The sequence below is a fragment of the Branchiostoma belcheri genome, unplaced genomic scaffold, assembly GCF_001625305.1.
Source record: "Branchiostoma belcheri isolate BF01 breed outbred unplaced genomic scaffold, Haploidv18h27 scaffold3, whole genome shotgun sequence".
In the NCBI taxonomy this organism is placed as follows: domain Eukaryota; kingdom Metazoa; phylum Chordata; class Leptocardii; order Amphioxiformes; family Branchiostomatidae; genus Branchiostoma; species Branchiostoma belcheri.
Window position 1 is genome coordinate 4,588,679 of NW_017803909.1, and position 17,754 is coordinate 4,606,432.

At 40.1% G+C, this 17,754-nt stretch overlaps 2 protein-coding genes across 5 annotated transcripts in view; one reads left to right on the forward strand and one right to left on the reverse strand.

Moving 5' to 3' along the window:
* Window positions 1–860, reverse strand: part of LOC109473627 (bolA-like protein 3) — a 9,941-nt gene extending 9,081 nt beyond the window's left edge. The window contains exon 1 of the mRNA XM_019773559.1: window positions 715–860. Within this exon, the coding sequence (XP_019629118.1) occupies window positions 715–744 (30 nt within the window). The 5' untranslated portion in view covers window positions 745–860. The remainder of the gene's footprint in view (window positions 1–714) is intronic.
* Window positions 1–17,754, forward strand: part of LOC109473582 (DNA-directed RNA polymerase I subunit RPA1-like) — a 27,821-nt gene that overhangs the window by 5,703 nt on the left and 4,364 nt on the right. The window contains exons 1-31 of one of the 4 annotated variants that reach the window (XM_019773481.1): window positions 875–1,156; window positions 1,756–1,927; window positions 2,465–2,592; window positions 2,850–2,930; window positions 3,232–3,367; window positions 4,015–4,264; window positions 4,697–4,824; window positions 5,082–5,194; window positions 5,339–5,479; window positions 5,891–6,031; window positions 7,037–7,159; window positions 7,331–7,428; window positions 7,616–7,748; window positions 7,875–7,958; window positions 8,188–8,326; window positions 8,618–8,925; window positions 9,453–9,623; window positions 10,301–10,420; window positions 10,709–10,811; window positions 11,018–11,132; window positions 11,403–11,487; window positions 11,734–11,934; window positions 12,160–12,258; window positions 12,481–12,675; window positions 13,108–13,310; window positions 13,561–13,819; window positions 14,071–14,165; window positions 14,442–14,556; window positions 14,829–15,061; window positions 15,558–15,750; window positions 16,194–16,272. In XM_019773481.1, coding sequence (XP_019629040.1) covers window positions 1,765–1,927; window positions 2,465–2,592; window positions 2,850–2,930; window positions 3,232–3,367; window positions 4,015–4,264; window positions 4,697–4,824; window positions 5,082–5,194; window positions 5,339–5,479; window positions 5,891–6,031; window positions 7,037–7,159; window positions 7,331–7,428; window positions 7,616–7,748; window positions 7,875–7,958; window positions 8,188–8,326; window positions 8,618–8,925; window positions 9,453–9,623; window positions 10,301–10,420; window positions 10,709–10,811; window positions 11,018–11,132; window positions 11,403–11,487; window positions 11,734–11,934; window positions 12,160–12,258; window positions 12,481–12,675; window positions 13,108–13,310; window positions 13,561–13,819; window positions 14,071–14,165; window positions 14,442–14,556; window positions 14,829–15,061; window positions 15,558–15,750; window positions 16,194–16,272 — 4,432 coding nt within the window. In that variant the 5' untranslated portion in view covers window positions 875–1,156; window positions 1,756–1,764. Of the gene's footprint in view, window positions 1–874; window positions 1,157–1,755; window positions 1,928–2,464; window positions 2,593–2,849; window positions 2,931–3,231; window positions 3,368–4,014; window positions 4,265–4,696; window positions 4,825–5,081; window positions 5,195–5,338; window positions 5,480–5,890; window positions 6,032–7,036; window positions 7,160–7,330; window positions 7,429–7,615; window positions 7,749–7,874; window positions 7,959–8,187; window positions 8,327–8,617; window positions 8,926–9,452; window positions 9,624–10,300; window positions 10,421–10,708; window positions 10,812–11,017; window positions 11,133–11,402; window positions 11,488–11,733; window positions 11,935–12,159; window positions 12,259–12,480; window positions 12,676–13,107; window positions 13,311–13,560; window positions 13,820–14,070; window positions 14,166–14,441; window positions 14,557–14,828; window positions 15,062–15,557; window positions 15,751–16,193; window positions 16,273–17,754 lie in introns of those variants that run through there. The other 3 variants (XM_019773480.1, XM_019773483.1, XM_019773482.1) reach the window with 3 other exon arrangements.

Here is a 17,754-nt window from a genome sequence, read left to right on the forward strand (position 1 = left end):
ATATGTAATGTTAGCCTGTACCAGGCTTCGGGAAGGGGTTGGAAAGAGTAGAATTGGCCAAATAGACAAAGTATACTACTAGTATTCGGCCAATTTCTACTCTTTCCAGATGCTTCCCCAAGCCTGGTAGAGGCTACATATAATGTTATACACAGATGGCTATGCCTATAGACTAACCAAAGTCTATGCTCGCTTTCCTGCTAACAATTGGAAGTTCTACACATTTGCTGTAAATGTATAGTCAAGATTGTTACTTAGTGATCACATACACCATGGACTGTCACTGATGTCATTGTGCTTCATGTTGTACCTGATATGTCATCGACCTTGATTTCTATTGCTCCAGGAAACTTGACTTTGAGGATGTTGGCTATCCGTGTTTCTCCATCTGTTGATGTGCAGTACCAACGTTGTCTCATCACAGACACCTGTACACATATCATAAATTCATATATCATATATTATAAGGACATGATTATAAATTTTGAATGTTCTTTCTCTACCAAGACATGTGTTTTGGTGACAAAGAAAAATATTTTTTAATATTGAACTTATGTTTTGCATCTCAAAACTATGAAACTTGAATGATTTGCCAAGGAATGGAAACATCAAATGCATCAGATTTTGCAATTCACAAGAACTCAAGAAATTTATATCAATAGGACATCATTTTTGATAACAACATAACGTTAAATATATTAATTGAACACTCACCAAAAGTTGTCTAGAGAGGCTTCGTAACATTATGCTTGATATGATTACGATTGTGAGCTGTCAATGTTTTCTTTCAACAGGTATAACGTGTTCGCTGCATCAGCAACGGGTAGCTTTGCACGTATGAAGGTCACTTTTCTCTTTAATCTACGGTCAAACCATTGCGTGACAGGGGGAATTACGTAACCTGTAAATTTAGCATAAATGTTGTTTCTTTGTACATTTCAGCAGTTTTAAAGACAAACTCATGCAAAACATAGTACTATTCTTGATTTTGATTTGAAAACGACAAATATTGTGTGGTATTTTATTTTCCCTTCGTGCTGGGAGACGGGAGCCTCCCACTCTGCAGTTGTAGATTCCAACATGGCTGCCCACTGGTGTTTGCAAGGCAGCACGTGAAAAAGTTCAAAAGTTTCTCGTCTTGAAGAACTGCAAAAACGTGAGTATTAGAAAAGGGTATTTGGTAAACTGAAAACATTGCAGATGCACTCCCAGATGTTGCAGATTAATCTGTAGCGCGTAGGCAAGAAAGTTTAATATCGTGACGAGGAATGCCGGGGGAGGGGGGCTTAGACTAGTAAATTTATACGTAGCGTGGTATAAGATTAGTAATATCAATGGAAAGTGAACAATGGGGACATAAAGATACGACGAATATGTATGGTTAGTGCATCGTGATATGGCCACCACAGCATAAAACATAAATTTATAAGCTCATCTGTGTAGGGATTTAGGAAATATCATATTTTTAGACGATCATAAAATTATGATCATGATGATCAATTTGACTTACGGGTATGTCTGAACTTTTGATTCAACATCAAGAAAACAAGTATGAAAATTCTTTGTTTTATGAGTCAGTTTTCTTGTCAGATGAAAAGTTAAATTCTATTCAACATACCAAATATTTGTTCTACTCAACACCCCTTTTCAAAGCCCCTTTCAAAATCTCTTCTAAATTCCTCAATACATTGTACATGTACCTACACTTACAACATTCAAATACTAGTAACTTATAATGTTACCTCATGATGCCAGGTCTCCCAGATGTTAACGTGGGAGATCCCGTCCCAGCGCCTGTCTGGGGTACAGTTCAGTACCTACAGTGCAGAGGAGATCTGCAGACTGAGTGTGAAGGAGATCACCAACCCTCAGACATTCGACAACCTCCTGCACCCAACCACCGGGGGACTGTACGATCCAGCACTCGGTAAAACATCTGCTTATCTTACCAGAAAATAAGATAAAATAAGAAATCGTTTTTTGCTTTTTTTGTGTGTATTGGCCTCTAATGATACCAATTACTAGTACCATTTAGAAGAGTAGCCAGAAACAAAGATAAGTCTTGAATACAAACTATTTAAGGGGGCCTGCATGCCCTTTTTCGTAAAAAGGCCTTTTCGTAAAAAGACCTAATCAGGCCTTTTTTCATAATCCGTAGCCTCCCCAAAAATGAATTTTATTTGTAATACTAATAGTACATTAGCAGCAAAGTATTAAGTCGTAATCAGCTCTGAGACTTTAACGTAATTTGTAATCGGTGGAAAAAATTTTGCGTAATTTGTAATCACTACCCCCCATGCAGGCCCTCATTAAACACTTACTAGTACTTGCATTATCGTGCTCATCTACTTTCAGATGATTTTCTGTTGACAACTATTTTATGTGTTATTTCTAGATTATGATTTATAGTCCCATACATTATATAATAGACCCAGTTAGGCTGATGTTGCTTCTATCTCCATAGGTCCAACAGACAGAGATGACCTGTGTGGCACCTGTGCACAGAACTACTTACACTGTCCTGGTCACATGGGCCATGTAAACCTACCACTCCCAGTCTTCAACCCTCTCTTCCTCAGACTGCTGTATCAGGTCAGAACTAGTACCATTATATACATGTAGGCATTTTTTATATCAACTTCTAGATTTTAACTTCTAAGTGAACAGACAGTGGTATGAATGTACAGTGGTATGGTATGAAGTTTTAGTTTTTGATTTCCCATAACATAACATCAACAGACTTCTAGAGAACAGTATTTATTGATGCAGAAATTATCAAGAATGTTATTCTACCGGTATATGAAGTCATATTTTCCATCTTTTCATCTGTACAAAACGTTTTATTCCAGATGCTGAGAGGATCATGTTTCTACTGCCACAGACTGATGTGCCCCAAGATTCAGGCTCAGCTCATTACTAGTCAACTCAAGGTAAGTTGATTTTACACCATTCTTTATTATAAATTCACCAATGAAAATGACACTGTCACGTCTACCAAATGTACTCTAGTTGTGTACACCAGGGGTATCCTCAGCTTTAAACAATGCTTATGTATACAGTTAGATGTGCGAAGGTTCAGTGTGGCAGGTTGTTCAATGTAATATAACCAGTCATTACTGTATTGCTGCAAAGGAGTTGACTGTGTTATGCTGAATGACAGCTACTAGTATATCCTCTGTACAGATACAGCTATTTGGCTTTGTTTTTTAATTCTGTGTTGCAAACCTGTAGGTATTAGACCATGGGCTGGTGCAGATGGTAGAGAAGCTACACGGGGTGCTGAGTGGTATCCTGGAGGAGGAGGGGGAGGCTGATGATGACTACATCGCCCAGCAGCTGCAAGAGGAGGCACAGAAAGCCATCAGTGGTAAGGACCTTTCTTTGGCTGGAGACATACCGTACTAGTTCTGTATCATGAGCACCAGTAGAATATCAGAAATACTTGTTTGTTTGTTTGTTTGTTTGTTTGTTTATCTATTTACCCAGGAGAACACATGTCATCTGATGGCGATTTTCAAAGGCTCCTGGGGGCAAAACCCCACACAAAATTAAATGTGATGTCAAATGTTACAAAATACTTTGAAATTAAGTACAGATCAGGTGGTAATAGATACACATAACCATTGATTTCCTTTAAGCTTCAAGTATTAACTACAGCTACATTCATACATTTGTAAGCCATATATTTATTTGATTTGTCTTAAAAGGTTAGCACTGTCCCAGATTTCTGACTTGAGTCCAGTACCTTTTTAAGTTGACAATATACACTATGTTTCATGACACATGTCTTTTGTAACCTGTGGCTCAGTTAGGCACTATTGAAGTGGAGATATTTTGAATTTGAGTCATCCAAGACTTTTTTAAGTCATTGTTTGAGAGGCTTAACATGTAACATGCTTTTATGTGTATTAACCTGGTAGTAGATGTATATCAAGTGTTGCATCTAGTACTAGATTGGTAAGATATGTCAAGCTGAACTAACCGCTGTGTTTCTCTCGTTTTGATCCATCCTAGGGGTGGACACAAAAATGACCCAGACACAACAAAACATGAAAACTGCCGTTGGGAAGAGGAAAGATCTAGTGAAGGAATTTACAAAGGACTACTTCAAGAAAAGGGGAACGAGGTGTCTTCACTGTAAAAGCCCAGTCAGAAACCTCAAAATGCAACACAACAGTAGAATCCTGTTCAAGGGAATACCTAAAAGACACTTTAAGAAGAGGAATGATGATGGTGAAGAGGGAGAAGACGAAATAGGAGAAGGGTAAGTATACAATATAAGTGATCTGGATCTTGGCAGTAGACAGTTTTAATTATAGGGAAAAGTTTTTACGACATGAAATGTTGTACTTTGCTTAAAAGAAATGATTGTATACTTGGTTTATTCCTATTACATGAATGCAAATACATGATTATATAGGCTGCCTAAAGGATATAGTAAGGGAAGCTTGGAATGCTTTTTTATGTATATTAGTAATTTATTACTAAAGGTAGAATAAAAGCCTTTGATTCTCATTCTTGTCTTTAGACATATAGAAATGGTACACATATAGAAATGGTAGGATCAAGATCCTGAATCTGGAATATAGTCATGCAGTCTATGAGTCATTCTAGATAGACTGTCTGAAACATAAGATTTTATATCATACAAAAATGTTTGACCTTAATCATTTGTTAATTGCCATGTTGAATGCAGGGAACAGAAGGACTGGTTGGCTGACAAACTTGATGTGAAGAACGTCATCACAGACTCCACTGTTGAATCAGGGTACCTCACTCCCTATGAAGCCAGGGCACACCTTAGAGCTCTGTGGAAAAATGAAGGTAAGGTCCCTTCTATAGCCATTGCAGGTCCTGTGTTTTACAAATGTTTCATTTTTATATTTTACAGATATATAGGGATGTACTTCTACATGTATAAATGCATTATGAGGTTAAGGATCTTTTACCACTGATATATCATGTATACAGCCCATATACAGTCCACCGTCTTAAAATAGAATCTTGATATATGTTTAATTTGTGGCACATGAAGCATGTACTTGAAGCATTTCAGTGCAGAACTTTTACCTTATCTGCAGGTGAACTTTTGTCCAACCTGTTCGGGGCCCTGAGGCTGGTCCCACAGGGAACATGTCCCATCGACATCTTCTTCTTGGAAGTTTTACCAGTTCCACCTTCCAGATTTAGACCAGTAAGTCTTAAGTAATTTCTCTAGGTTGAAGATAATAAATGCTATCAATGTGTAACATTCTTGAACAGTTTTGTGTTTATTTTTAGGAACAAATACATGTAGATACATTAAGAAACTTACTTACTAGTATTTCCTTTTCCACAGGTTTCAGTCCTTGGTGACAAAAGATTTGAGAATGCACAGACGTCAAACCTGGCCAAAGTTCTGGCAGAGTGTGTTGTAGCCAGAAAGTTGCTACAGGAGATGGGGAAAGAGGAGGGAGAGGATACAAAAACTGGAGGGAAGGTGAGTGGTTCTGTCTGATACAACGTAATTTGACTTAAACATTGATCCATCTTCTTATATTGTATAGCATCTGTTATATCCATGAATAGTTTCGTCATGTGGGAATTTATGTGCTGCAGTACAATGTGAACCAGTCAGAATTGCCCAGAGGAAGGTGACAGACGGTCATCAAAACATCAGCTGTGAATAAAACATTTGGTTGTGTAAAAGGAGTCTCTTTACTCAGTATCTGTTATACTTTTTCCTCCACTGTAGTCAAAAATGGCCAGTGAATCAACATTAGCAACAATCATAGAAAGATGCATTGCACAGACAAAATGACAGTAGTAACTTTACATATTTAGCTACATGTCGTATTTTCATGTCTTTTTTTTTAATGTTTTGCTGATGTTGTCTCATTTTTACACCCAGACCATTCTGAATGAGATATCAGGGACGACAGTAACAGAGAAGGTGAACAACGTCTGGCTGAGACTCCAGACGTCTGTGAACAGGGTGATGGACAGTGATCTGGACAAGTTGTCCAATGACAGGAGCCCTGGAATAAAACAGGTACTGGAGTGTACAATGTAGGAAAGCCACTAAATGTGTATTGACAAATAGCACACCTGAAGGATGCCTGCATTAACTGATAGGCTGTTAGTCTGTCAGCGTGACGATGGCCGCTTTGTCATCCATCTGTAGTTGTATGTTCCTCATGTGACTGTACAGTCCTATTGTTAAAACTATTAGATCTACAATGCCATGAATGCCATTAAATGCAATTTGTAGTAAATAGAGTTTATTGATAGACTCTTCTACATTTGCAATGGTTTAGAGTTGGTTTAAAAAGAGTACACTAATTAGGCCATGTTGATTTGATTATATGGATGACATGCTCTGGGAACCCCAAAACTGATGCGCGCGTGCGAATAAAAAAAAAGTTTTGCAAAAAAAAAAAAGTTGCTTTCACTATGAAATCTACGTGGTCATGAAGGTTGAACAAATGGCACAGAATATGTTATGGCGAATAATCTACTCTTCGAATTCATTTCTTTACATTTTTGTCTTTTTTCCTTTGATTTTGGCATTCTACGACATTGGTATCGTTTATAAATGTTTTCCTTGCAACTTATGGTATATTTTTGCTCATTTAGCAACTGTTTTGCACGATTTACAGTATGGTTGAAAACTTTTTTTGGGGGGGGGGAACGGCCGAAAATTCATGCGCGCGCGGATGTCATCCATATAATCAAATCAACATGGCCTTAACTTTGCAAACTGACAAAACAGGTGACATTTCACCAATACCTTCCCATAAGCTGTAGAATACAAGGGTTGACTTTCCTTTTGAAGTACATGTCAGAGATTATTTTAGCCTTTGAATGTATGCCTGCCAGTGGACTTGATACTTGATACTGGGTGTTCAATCGCTCAATTCATGTAGGGGAAACAGAACACATATTGGTAGTTCCTCAATTGAATTTGAGGCAAACTTGAATGCCAGATCTGATGAAAGAAACTGCAAAAGCAGCAAGTTCATAAGTACAATCACAAACACTTTCTCTGTTCCTGTAGCTGATAGAGAAGAAAGACGGTTTGTTCAGGAAACACATGATGGGGAAGAGAGTGGACTACGCTGCCAGGTCCGTCATCTCGCCTGATCCCTACATCAACATGGATGAGATCGGGATTCCTCTGGTGAGTCATGTTATCTTCAAACTAATCAAGTATATCACTGGAATGTAACAAAGTCTTCTTTAAATCATCACTCAGCGTTCATTGTATGAATAGTTATGAGCCCTTCAAGCGTACTGAAAAGCAGTCCCTATGTTGTGATGTTTTGCTGCAAATGTGACGTTTTGTTGTCAGGTTTTTGCGACCAAGCTGACCTACCCCCAGCCTGTGACAGCGTGGAATGTCCGAGAACTCAGGCAGGCTGTGATCAACGGACCCAACGTTCATCCTGGGTACGGGTTTCATCAGTTTTATCTAATATCTGTATGAAGCAAAAACAACTAAAAATGTAGTATGATAAAAGTTAAGACCTGCAGTGCAAACAGACATCAGAATTCTGTTGAAAAATTGTATACCCATTACCTTATGGCAACTGTCAGGAAACATAGTCTTATGTTGCTGTTTTTGTTTACTAAACAGAGCTGCGTTTGTGGTGAACGAGAATGGCCACAAGACCGTCCTAAGTGTGAGTGACCCCACCCAACGGGAGGCCATCGCTAAACAGCTCCTCACACCTAGCAGTTACCCTGGAGCTGCCATGGGCACCAAGATTGTGAGCAGTCTCAAATTTCACTTAAAACATAAACAAGAAAGTACAATAACAATTTAAAGGTTTAGGTTCAACATTTTTCTTGACAACGTGACCATGTGAACCACTGTGTATCTTGTGCTGATGCAGGTTCATCGTCATATCAAGAATGGTGATGTCCTCCTGCTCAACAGGCAGCCAACCCTACATAAACCCAGTATCATGGCACATAAGGTAAACATGCATCTCCTATATATTGCCCTAACCATACAGGCCTGCTTATCAATTGGAGCCACATATCATGTACTGTAAGACAAATTTTTTAATTTTCAAAACAAGGAAAATGTTAGGACAAAGAAATCATTAAGTAGAGGTACATTTACATATACACCTAAAGTTACTACACAGTTCTCGTCTACCTCATAGATTCTGTAAGTGTTTGTCATCTTTACATTCTTTCTAGGCTCGAATTCTGCCCGGGGAAAAGACTCTAAGACTCCACTATGCCAACTGTAAGACGTACAATGCTGACTTTGATGGAGATGAGATGAATGCACACTTCCCCCAGAATGAGCTGGGCAGGGCAGAGGCATATGCCATAGGTAACACATCACACTGGCCTGCCCATGTGTACAACAACAGTCTGTTTACCATTTTGAGGAACATAGCTACATAGAAAATAGAACTGTGTGTTCCCTTGCAATTAGCATTCAGTAAGAGTTTGCAATAAAGTTTGATTTTAAAACTACTGATAATAGGTTTCGAAATGTTACTTTAAGTCTTCTCAACACAAAATATCAGCAGAATCATGCTGCAAGTAGGTTCTATAGTAGTGCTAGGCTCTCTTTCCTGTACCTTATGGGGTTTTTATGTACATTGTATATCCTTTCCAGCCAGCACAGACCAGCAGTACCTTGGCCCCAAGGATGGTAAACCCCTCAGCGGCCTCATCCAGGACCACATGGTGTCGGGAGTGACCATGACTCTGCGGGGACGTTTCTTCCCGCGGGAGGAGTACCAACAACTGGTGTTCAGCGCCCTGACGGACAAACAGGGCCACGTGAGGCTGCTGCCGCCCAGCATTGTCAAACCTCACAGGCTGTGGAGTGGGAAACAGGTGGTGTCCACAGTTCTGTTAAACATCATTCCTGAGGGGAAAGCACCACTGAACATGGACAGCAAATCCAAGATATCTGGCAAGGTACTCATTAGGACAAGACGTCCTTTACTGATGTTACATGCATACACAGTACACTGTAACACTATATTCACTCCTTCATGTTTGAAGTCTCTTTCTAAACCATGTTACACTTTAGTAGTGGAAGATATTAAGCTAGAGGTTCAGTAGTAGTGATTGGTTTACATGTATTGTTAAAACACAGTAGATCGGCCTTGCAACCACAGCTGAATAGCGCCAAGCTTTAGAATAAAAATTCATCTACATTAAAACCAACATAATTATTATAACAATATGTACAAGTAATATTTAACGGTGTTGCCGTATTTACTAGTAGAGGTGTCATTTGGCACAAAAAGCAGTCTCAGTGCAGAGTCATTACAAGATAACTGTCCAACGCTCAGTTGATTTAGGTCCACCTACAGACTACTTTGAGGCAATATCTGCAGAATCAATAAGTTTTTTAATGTTTGCAGTGATTTTATGTCCTTTGATGAACTCTACTGAAATACTGGACATAAATAATGATGCTTCCCCTGTCTGTGCACCAGCTCTGGGTAACGGCCCCGCCCAGGAGAAGCAGATCACGTGTGCGACCGTTATGTGATGATGAGATGTGTGAGTCACAGGTGGTCATCAGACAGGGGGAGCTGCTGTGTGGTATTCTGGACAAGGGACACTACGGACCCACGCCGTACGGACTGGTCCACTGCTGCAGCGAGGTCTGCCATCCTTTTATATTCAACTCACTATACACTAGACTATAAGCTTCTACTTTAGCACTGGTCCACTGCTGCAGCGAGGTCTGCCATCCTTTTATATTCAACTCACTATACACTAGACTATCAGCTTCTATTCCAGCATTTACTACAATGAACTTGTAAAGCAAAGTTAAATACATAATGTACATTATGACTTGTACGTGACAACCCCTGCATGCGATACATACTAAGTATATTAAAGACTGTATAGATATAGAAACTTCAATGATTGTAAAAGTTCATACCTATCCCATACTAGTCACCCCCTCTAGTATTAGTTAGGCTAGCCTTATGAAAATGTAGACAATATGTACTAGTAGATGCCATACATTGTACCCTGTACAAGTGTTGTGCAAAAAAGTTATCTCTATATTTGCAGTACCACAGACATGTTTACCAAATGCCTTCCCTGTCCTGAACTTAGCCATTTAAATTGCTGGAAGGTGAAGTATAGATTTCTGCCACTGTCAACTTCTAGCGGTAGCTTTCTTGATGACGTATCTTAACACCTAGTCCTTTTCCTTCTTGTAATAATAGACGTGATCCTAGGTCCCGCTGTGATACAAGTTATGAAATTAGAAATGGCATTTATGTAAAGCAATGGCCTTTTGGGATTAACGGTTCCCTTGGTTTTCCAGTTGTATGGTGGGAAGGTGTCCAGCAGGCTGTTGACCTGTCTGGGTCGGCTGTTCACAACCTTCCTACAGAACCACCTGGGCTTCACTCTGGGCGTCGAGGACATCTTACTGACACAGAAGGTACTGCAGTCACACTACACTATGTAACAAAACTATTCTGCCTCATGTTAGAGCCATGTTCTTTTGCATATAGTTCTTTTGGATGGAAGATTTCTGCAAGCTGTTACTGGATTGATGTACAATTCCATTTTGGATTCCTGTGAATGAGAGGTTGGTTTCTTGAAGACAAATCTGAGACATCGTCATCGGAGTCAAAACTTGTATGTATTATGTGCACCTGATACGGCTGTATAATCTCACAAGAGCTGGAACACCTGATGGCATATGTACATGTATCATTCCCAACAGGCAGATGTGAAGCGACGAGAGATCATGACGGCAGCTGCCCTCTGTGGGGATGATGCAGCTGCTCGAGCTCTAGGCATGGACACAGGTGTGAAGGTGGAATCAGGTAAGCTGTGTGGTTTGGTTATATAGTTCACTCTTTGTGAAAGTTGATAAGAAAGATACATTCTGTGCATATAAAGCACCCATGACAACCAGCGCATAAAAAGGTACAGCAATAACCTTTCAGCACCAAGGACAGGGTACATTTTGATACAAAATTGCATTGTCATGTCACAGATGTTCAGGTTTTATCATATTGACTGTTCCCAGACACACTGAAGGAAGCCCTGCAGACTGCCCACTTCAGCCCAGATGACCAGGACATGAAAGAGTGGGACATGGCCATGAAGTCCAAGACTGACCAGTTCAGCAATGACATCAACAAGTCAGTGATGGAATATCACATTATTAACACCTGTGTTTCATCTTATCTGTTACTGTCAATTTCTTGAAGTGATACAAATTGCACAGGTTTCATATGTTACTTTCTGAGTAATTTTTCTCACATGACACATAGACTTGTTTGTCTGAGCCTTTTGTTGAAACATGAAACAGGCATGCACACTTGTGAACAATAAAAGTTCATGATTTTGACATGACAGCTGTACTGATGCCTGTTTGACACACCCATCTGACCTTGTACATGTGTTCCCAGGGCCTGTACACCTAATGGTCTCCTCAAGATGTTTCCTCACAACAATCTCCAACTCATGGTGCAGTCTGGGGCAAAAGGCTCCTCTGTAAGTCTCCTTCTGTGTTCTGACTTTTGCTAGTCACAGTATGTAGCTGAGCAAAACTGATTCAGATAGAGATGTCCTTGATGATATCTTTATCATTTCCATAATATAATATTATACAATCTTTGCCTATTCTCTTTTGTACAGGGAAAAAGAAATGTATTGGTATGAAAAGATAAATACATGTGGCACACTGAATTACCATGCTACACACTAATGATGTGGACCTGTTTCTACTCCTCTTGAAAGGTAAACTGTATGCAGATCTCTTCCCTGTTGGGTCAGATCGAGCTGGAGGGCCGTCGCCCCCCACTCATGCCCAGTGGTAGCTCCCTGCCGTCCTTCCTGCCCTATGACACCTCCCCACGTGCAGGTGGGTTTGTGGACGGTCGCTTCCTGACTGGCATCAGACCACAGGAGTACTTCTTCCATTGTATGGCAGGCAGAGAGGTGAGTTACCTTGTGTTTTTTATGTACTTGCAATGCAATACAAAATGCCTTCTGGAATCAGTGCAAAGCTTTTGACCAGACACTGGAATTTTCATGATGAATGGAGAAAAATATTTAGAATATACCAGCTCACCACATTTTGTAGGCAATGTAAGCTTTTTTTTTATATCATAGATCTAAGATTTATATTATAGATCTAACATTGAAAAATCTTTGGTTTGACAGGGTCTAGTTGACACAGCTGTGAAGACCAGCAGGAGTGGATATCTGCAGAGGTGCATCATCAAACATCTGGAGGGGCTAGTCATTAACTATGACCTGACTGTAAGTCATCAACTCTAATTACTAATTACCGATGAACCATTTAGAGATTCTAGAACTTTGTAAGGCTTAACATCGTAATCAATAAGTTAAACTGAACTTTTCTTTTTCTGTGGTATATGACAATGAAATATGCTGTATTGAAGTAAGCAATATTTGATTGTTTATGAGACTACTGGTATGTCTAGGTTGATCCTGGTTGTTCCACCTGTTGTTGTTCTGTAGGTACGTGACAGTGATGGCAGTCTGATCCAGTTCTACTATGGAGAGGACGGTCTGGACATCCCCAAGACTCAGTTTCTGGGGCCCAAACACTTCCCCTTCATGGTGAACAACCACCAGGCTGTGATGCAGCAGAAACAGCTGCAGCTGGTACAGGACAGGATGGACACTACAGCTGCAGCTGCATGGCAGAGAAAGGTACGTCTGGCTACACAGGCTACACTCACAGGCTACACACTTTATCTGTAGGTATGAGCTCTTTGGACTTAGCTGCTGACATTTGTCTGAAAGAAAATGAAGAATGTGTTTTGGGGCAGTTTTTTGGGCTGCTTGTTCTTATGTTTTCACAGAATTTTAGGTGTTTCTATGCACTGGAAATCGCACTTAAGAAAGTACTTGCACACATCACACTTCAAACACTTTGTTGGTACAATGTACACTAAACTGTCAAGTTAGAGGGCCAAAACACTGCCTCAAAAGTTGTATCACAGTGATAATGTTCTTGTAAAACAAGTCCAGATTATCATGTATGTACAGATATTGCTTCAAATAATGCACACCTATTTAAGAGTTTTATAACTCCAGCAATAAGTAATAAGTCCAGCAATTTATTACATAATTATTCCACAGGTGAACAAGTGGAAGAAGAAGCAGAAGAAGAAGGGTCTGCTGAACTCAAGAGAGAGGAGGTCTGCCTTCCTGAGTTACTGTGAGAAGGAGCAGCCCAGTCTGAGAGAGGAGTACCCAGGGGTGGACTCTAATTCAGGCAGGCTGAAGGCAGCTGTGGCTGCCGTGGACCTGTGGAAGGACATGCAAGAAGAGGACAGGGAAAAGTACATCTTCAAACCTAAACGTTTTTAAAAATTTGCATGTGAATTGGAAGAAAATTTTGCAGTAGGGCAGACTTTATGATCCCTTACAACACTGTTAGGATTAAATATGTAGTACTGGTGGTTTTATATACTTTTGAAACAGTACTTATTATTTGTTTTCTAGATCTGAGAAATGGAGTAAGATTGTGTATGTACATGTAATATCTCTATGGAATGTATCTCTCCTCAAATATTTCCCTCTTTTACTTAGGTACAGGAAGCAGAACAAAAAGTGCCCTGATCCCACGATAGCAAAGCTTCGTCCCGACCGCCATTTTGGCTCCATGTCTGAGCTGTACTCAGACATACTGAATGAGTACGTGGCAACCAACCCCATGGGACTGCCCAGTGAAGATGATGTGTCAGCTGCAGGGGAAATGACCATCGACCGTTTCCACGCCATGATGCAGTACAAGTACATGAGGTCACTGGTGGAACCTGGGGAGGCTGTGGGACTGTTGGCTGCTCAGGTAAAGCTGTCACATGTTTATCCTAAATGTTGTAATTATATTATTTCCTGTTTATTGATGACCTGTACTTAGCTTGTAAAAGCATAAACGTACAGTAAAGGTCTTTCGTTCATTCATTAAAAATGGGTTTGCATAATTCCATTATTTACCATACTGACTTGCATGAAAATGATCTAAGAATTCATTGTTTTAAGGCTTTAAATCTTGTTGAACCATTTGAGTTTCCCTTTAATGCTCTGATTTACTTGCAGTCCATCGGGGAGCCATCAACACAGATGACCTTGAACACCTTCCATTTTGCCGGCAGAGGAGAGATGAATGTCACACTGGGAATCCCCAGGCTCAGGTCAGCACAGAAATACATGTACCACCAGACAGAAATTCATGTTTACAAAGCTGTTGATTGATGTTGAAATGTATATTGCACCATGTTAGCTTTCAGTAGTTGACTCTACATTTTAAGGATATCTACTGAATGGTCTCACTGTTATTATAGAAAAGTATTGCCATGTAACAATGTAACAATGCTACAATAGCACTACAGGATACCTTGTCTCATGGTAACCCCACAATGTGCCAACCTTCCCCATGTTAACTGTTACCACACCTGTCTGTTGATTAGAGAGATCCTGATGGTTGCCAGTGCTAACATCAAGACTCCCACCATGGAGGTGCCGCTGGTCGACTCACCTGAGGCCAGGACAGCTGCTGAGAACATCCGCCGCAGGTTCACTCAGGTGAGACTGACACCTGTCACTCATACCAGGTGTTTTTATTGTCCTGTGTCACATAATGTTGTTATTGCCTTTAGTTATACCACATCTCATTTTATATGCAAGGTAATTTCACAGTCTTTATGCAAATTAAATACAAGGCAGGAGTGGATTGATAAGTTATTAAAATACATGTATTTGGATGAACACATTTACCTGTTTTTTAACAGAGGGTGGACCTAGTAGGTTACAGTTAACAAAACATTTTCTTCACCCTGTATTGTGTGTTCCTGTAGGTGCATCTGTTCCAAGTCCTGGAGTCAGTGGAAGTGTCAGAGACGCTGTCAGTGGAGAGCAGATTTGAGAGGTTCAGAATCTACACCCTCCGGTTCCAGTTCCTCCCTGCTGAGACGTACCAGAAGGACGTGTACCTGAGTCCTGCCAAGATCCTCCACTTCATGGAGCGCAAGTTCTTCCGCAGGCTCCTGGACGCCCTGAAGAGACAGGCCAAGGAGATGCAGGAACACAAGTAAGGAGAGCTCTTTCTTCACTGCTTAACCATTGTTCTGCTGGCATTTTTTACACAACATTTTCAAATAATTTGATGTCTTAGTCAGGTCACAGACCCTTGACTTTTTTTGCCCCGCAGTGGCATAGTTACTTCCGCATTTGTCGCGTTTCACTGCAACGTAATGCGTCGCATGAGAAGTACCCCCAAATTGTACTATACAGGTCGTTATATAGATGGTGCTGAATGAGCAATGACCCATATACCCCGGTATAATATAATGTTCTTTATTTCTCATATTTTCAATTCTGAGCTAAGGAAAGTAATTCAATCCATGCTGCAAAAGAATGCAGGCTAAAGAAAGTTGTTAACATATCAGAGCAAGGAGATCTCCTTGAGCAAAGTGTATGACATGTATATTTTTCATTAAGATTTTTAGTAATGTATGCTCCACCTCTTCGGAGGATGATTGATGATAATGATGATGAGTAATGTTAACATGTATTCACTACTTCAGGCTGCTAAACTCGAGAGAAAGACGTAACATCCTGGACATTGATGATGATGATGGTGATGATGATGATGAGGGAGAACCTGATGAGCCGGTCCAGGTGACCAATAAGATGCCTCCTACAGAGGAGGACAGCTCTGAGGAGGAGGACAATGATGGGGACGCAACAGCTGTGAAACAGAAGCAGAAGCACTCTCAGGTGCTCTTCTTTAGTTTATTGTTTTACTTTATTCTTTGTTTCAGGCCAAAGGCATATGAAAAAGAGGAACAATAATAAATGTACAAATACACGTAGGCAATGTGCACCCTCATTGCCAGTACAGCCTGTAAAGCTACATATACATACGTATTCACAACCTCATACAAGGGCTCTAGCCAGCTTAAATTTTTTCAGTGGTAGGGCTCTTTACACCTGTTCATTTAAACTGAGACCTTTCATGTATGTTGTGAGATAGGTGAAATGACAGAGTGTGGTTACATTCATCCTCTGGTACTACATGTATTGTGGGGTAATGTATAGGATGTTGTTTAATAAAGAGACTTGATTCCATGGGAGAATTGTATGAACAAACTCATGACCTTGTAGAATGTTTCCTGTGAACAGTTTCAGTACTGCAACACTATCTGTATTGTGTTTTAAAGGACCAGGACTATGATGAGAAAGGAGAATCTGATCCAGAGGAGGAGGACAGGGAAGAGGAGGATGAAGAGGAGGAGGAGGGTGAGATATTTTCACTGGCAATCTGCCATACACAGAATCTTGTCCATGATGACATGCCCAGTGTGCACATACATGAGTATTAGATATGCTCATTTTCTCCAGAGATAGAAAATTCAAGTACACACACAAATATTAATCATTAAGAGTGACAATGAAAAAAATTATAGTACAAGAATACTGTTGAGTATTGAAACAGAATATTGTTGATAGATGAAGCTGGGAACAAATCTCCTCCAAAAAGCCCCAGCCCTGAAACAGGAGAGGAGGAAGAGAAGGAGGAAGAAGACAGACCAGAAACACCTGCAACTCCTGCAGATGAGAAGATGAAGAAGAAAAAGAAGAAGAAACGGAAGGAGAGAGAAGCTGTCCAGGATGAAATCAGAATCAATGTAAGTTTTATTGTCCTTGTGACTAGATAATTTTCTTCACTAATTGAAAGCTTTCTTAATGTGTATTTTCTTTGATGTGATTCATTTGATTTTGTCCAGTCAGTATTTTTTAACTACACGGTTGGAAATCTGTCTGGTCTGGTCTGAGTAGGGATTTTAGGATGGGAATACATTGTACATTTATTATTTGTTGTACAGGCTGTGCTGGCAATGAGCCCACAGATTTCTGGGTACAGTTATGATGCACAAGATGAGGAGTGGTGTGAGATCAAACTACAGGTGAGGAATCATGATTCCATTGATATTTTGTACTTAACAAGAATTCAAAATATTACCTTTGACTTACCAGTACTAATTTACATAGATAAAAGCTGTAAAAATCTTTAAAAAAAAAGAAAAACATTTTGACAATGAATAAGTGGAGAGTTTAAGTGCAATTTGATTTGGAACTACTTGTATGTTGTCAGCTGGACATTGTTGGCAGCAAGTTTGACATGACGTCCCTGGTGGAGAGAGAGGCTCACAAGGCCGTGGTCCATCAGACACCCGGGATCACTCGCTGTTTCCTGTCTGACAGTAAACTGCCTGGGGAGGAGGGGGTCATCAGGCTCAGAACGGAGGGGGTCAACCTACAGGTAGGCTGTGTGGGGAAGGAGGGTGTTACTTGCTCTAATAGTATTTCATGATGATAATGCTTTTCTTTCAACATGTTTCTAGAATGATAGTAGGATTTGATAGAATTGTAGTCTAAGCATGTGATTTTTTTACAGGAACTGTTCAAGTATGACAGAGTGTTTGACCTGAACAAACTTTGCTCCAATCACATCCATGCAATGGCGAACACCTACGGTATTGAAGCCGCCTGTCGGATTATAGTCAAGGTTTGTAATCTTTAAGGTTTTTTCAACAGATAGCATCTTCATTCAATGAACTGCTTTGCAAGTTACTACATCTACCAAAATGGCTTGTTCTACCCTCCATTGTAACATATCTACCCCACTCTGTGTCATTCATATCCTTGTTTAAGTGATATTTATGTTTACCGAAGGAAAACATTGTTTTTGCTCTGTTTCTTCTTCCGTTCCAAACACTG